This window comes from Mercurialis annua, linkage group LG7 (assembly GCF_937616625.2).
Source record: "Mercurialis annua linkage group LG7, ddMerAnnu1.2, whole genome shotgun sequence".
NCBI classification, from domain to species: domain Eukaryota; kingdom Viridiplantae; phylum Streptophyta; class Magnoliopsida; order Malpighiales; family Euphorbiaceae; genus Mercurialis; species Mercurialis annua.
This window is the reverse complement of record NC_065576.1, coordinates 46,646,698-46,649,790: the sequence shown is the minus strand read 5'-3', so window position 1 is coordinate 46,649,790 and position 3,093 is coordinate 46,646,698. Positions and strand designations below refer to the sequence as shown.

Here is a 3,093-nt window from a genome sequence, read left to right as displayed (position 1 = left end):
GTAATTCATGCAGCTTCTCCACCATAGAGCAAACCAAAAACCAGAAACCATTTTCTGGAAAAGAAAACTCACTGAAAAACACACTCAAACTTCATAAACAAGAAACCTAATAACAAACACAAGAAACCCTAAATATTAATAATACTATTTATTTTCTTTCCTTATTGTCTCAGCTTAATATGAAGCATGCAAGTAGCAGCCAAGAACTCCACACACTGCAAAGGACTCAAAACATCCAAAATCCCTTTCAAAGCCCTAAACCTCACACAATCTGCAGCTTTCATAACTTCCTCCAGTTCCGCCATTAATCCATTCAAAGCAACTCGGGCCAGTTCTTCTACTTGACTCACTTGATTACCACTCACTTCAAAAACCAACCTCGACAATTCCACCATCTTCCTGTCTGCTATAGCCACTTGTTGCCTCTCCATGTCCCTCTCCACTTTCTCCTCTTCTGATTTTATCTTCATCCTCAGCTCCTCGATTTGACTGACCTGGTCATGAGTCAACTCAGCTAGGGTACTCTGATTATTTGCTCTCAGCGAGTCCACGAGTTTAAACGCAGCAGAAGGTTTCCAACCGGTAATCCAAGAGCAAGCAGTCTCTAGAGGAGAAAGCCAAACGGGAGAGAAAAAAGCAAAAACGTCTTCGTGAGCTAAAGCCCATTTCATAGCGTAGTATTCTTTGTGATGCTGTGTGACTTTAGGGATTAAAGCTTGTAATTCTTGTTGATTATCACAGTAATGAGTGGTGGTAACTGTTTTAACTCGTTCGTTTGATAGTATTTGCATGAGTTGGTGAAAATAGTCGTCGAGTTGACATATCCACCTCTCAAAGAACTCGCAGAATCTCTCTTCGACCTGGTTTTTCATTTCTTTTGCTTAGTGGTGACTGGTGAGTACAGAAATGTTAGATTTACATATGTTTATATAGAAAGCAAGTGCATGGCTTACGCTCAGCAAAGAGGCAAAGAGTACAAAAGAGTGAGTACAGCAATCAGCTTGGACCGAGTCTGATGAGTCATTGATTTACCCCCCACACCACATGGTATTTGGTGTTTCTGATGTTGGAACGTGTCAGTCCATCAAAACATCTTCACTTTATTATTTTTATTTAAAGTTTTTTGTCGTAAAATATTTTTTATAGCCTCTTTACTTATCTGTTTTTCGGTTTTCATGCCTTTTTTTATTTTCGTCAAGTCCCTCTATCTATAAATATTTTTGGAGCAAATAGGACCTAGAGCCGGTTCTCATAGAATCGGTTTTGTTATAAAAAGTTACTACGAGTAGACCGGTTCTCCCCAATAAACCGGTCAGAGAACCGGTATAGGCCAAAATTGCAATATAATATTTTTTGATCCGAAATTTATGCACAGCCAAGTCGTCCATTTCAAATGTATACCAATTTCAATTGATTTTCTAACTACAATTGAGTTGTAGCTATGGCAAAAGTCAATACATATAGGAATTTTCAGATGTTGCTTCAGTTAAGAGAAAGATGGATAATGAGACGGTTAGAATAATAAAAAATGTTCAACATGATTTTTAAATTCATATGTCTGATATCTCAATAAATAAAACTATAAGTTTTATGAATTATTTGGCGTGACACTCCAGTCATAATGCCACCCACGTCTTTGAAATTGGAGGCTGCACTCATAATGTATGCTCATTGAATTGGTCGACTTAATTTAAGAAGATTAAAGTATATACTACAACTTCTGCATGAAGGATTTAGAGTTAATTTTTAGAGATTCAATGATAATCCTATTTAGTCGAAATAAAATGTCATTCTTATCCAATCCATTCTTTAGTCTTAACAATCAGAGGATTTCTCTTCCTTGAATGTTTAATCAAGAAAAATTCATTTTTTTTAATTTGCCATAAAAAATTAAGGTCAAGTTCATAATTTAAAAAAAAAGTCTCAAACTTGGCATTTCCGCTCATTTTACAGCCTCAAATGATGTGAACAAAAATGGTTGAAGCATTTATACAAATTGGAGCTGATCGTGGCAGACAATTATTGGACAATTTAAGAATAAAAAAAGATAACGATTAAAAAAGGCCAAATTTTTCATGAAAGTTTCACAAAGTCCAAACCTTTCAATTTTATCCAATTTGTCCTGAATCGTATAATTTCGTTTCAATAATATTCAGCTATGTAATTTTACTCATGTGGCATCTATATGGTGCTGATATGGCATGTCACACATAAACAAAATTGTGCAGTTGTACATAATTGACACGAAATCATGTGATTTAAAACAAATTGGATAAAATTGAAATATTAGAACTTTTGTAAAAAATTTATAAAAAGTTTGATTTCTTTTAATTATTTGCCCATTAAAAAATAAAGCAAGCTAAAATACCAAATTTATGATGTTTTTTTCCAAAATCATGAACTTGGTATTAATTGATATTTTATGTTAAGTGCGGGGAGAAATAAACCTTTGTTGAATGTTAAATGTATAAAAGCCTTTTGTAAATCCATAAACCAGACAAATATATATATGATTTCTCTTCCTTGAAATTTAATCACCATAGAAATTACATATTCATGAATAAACTATTATTTTATTTATGTTTTGAGCAAAGATCCATTCTTTGCTTTATCAATTGATTGTTGGTTTGTTTGTTTTTGTAAAAAGAACTATATATTGAGCATTTCAATTTATTTTGAGAACATCATTTGAAAAAGAAGACAAATGCATGCCTCGTGCAGTGCTGCATACAATAGGCCAAACATTTCTTTGAATGCAAATTTTTAATTCTTACAACTGTTTCCAATATCTGTTCGCCGATTAACTCCTAGTTCAATTGGCTAAGGAGTGAGACATAAGATCTAAAAGTCTTGGGCTCTATCCCTCAGATAGATAAGAGAGAGCACATATTAAAGAATTATTGAAGGTATTTGGAGAAGCGTCATCGTTCCGTCATGTTGGCGAGCTCGTAAAGGCGATGCATTCAACGTGACACGGTGTGGATGGCGTGCATGGCGGACTTGCATATATAAATGGTAGTATATATAGTTTATGTTGTAATAGTGCAGTATGTCTTTTTGTATATCCATCTCAGATAAAAAAAATATCTGATC

The 3,093-nt window shown here is 34.0% G+C and overlaps 1 protein-coding gene across 1 annotated transcript; it reads right to left on the bottom strand.

The window, feature by feature from the left end:
• Positions 1–19: 19 nt before the first annotated feature.
• Positions 20–884, bottom strand: LOC126657649 (protein DOG1-like 4). Its single transcript, XM_050352362.1, has one exon. The coding sequence runs from the start codon at positions 870–872 to the stop codon at positions 162–164; it is 711 nt and encodes a 236-aa protein (XP_050208319.1). The 5' UTR covers positions 873–884; the 3' UTR covers positions 20–161.
• Positions 885–3,093: the final 2,209 nt, after the last annotated feature.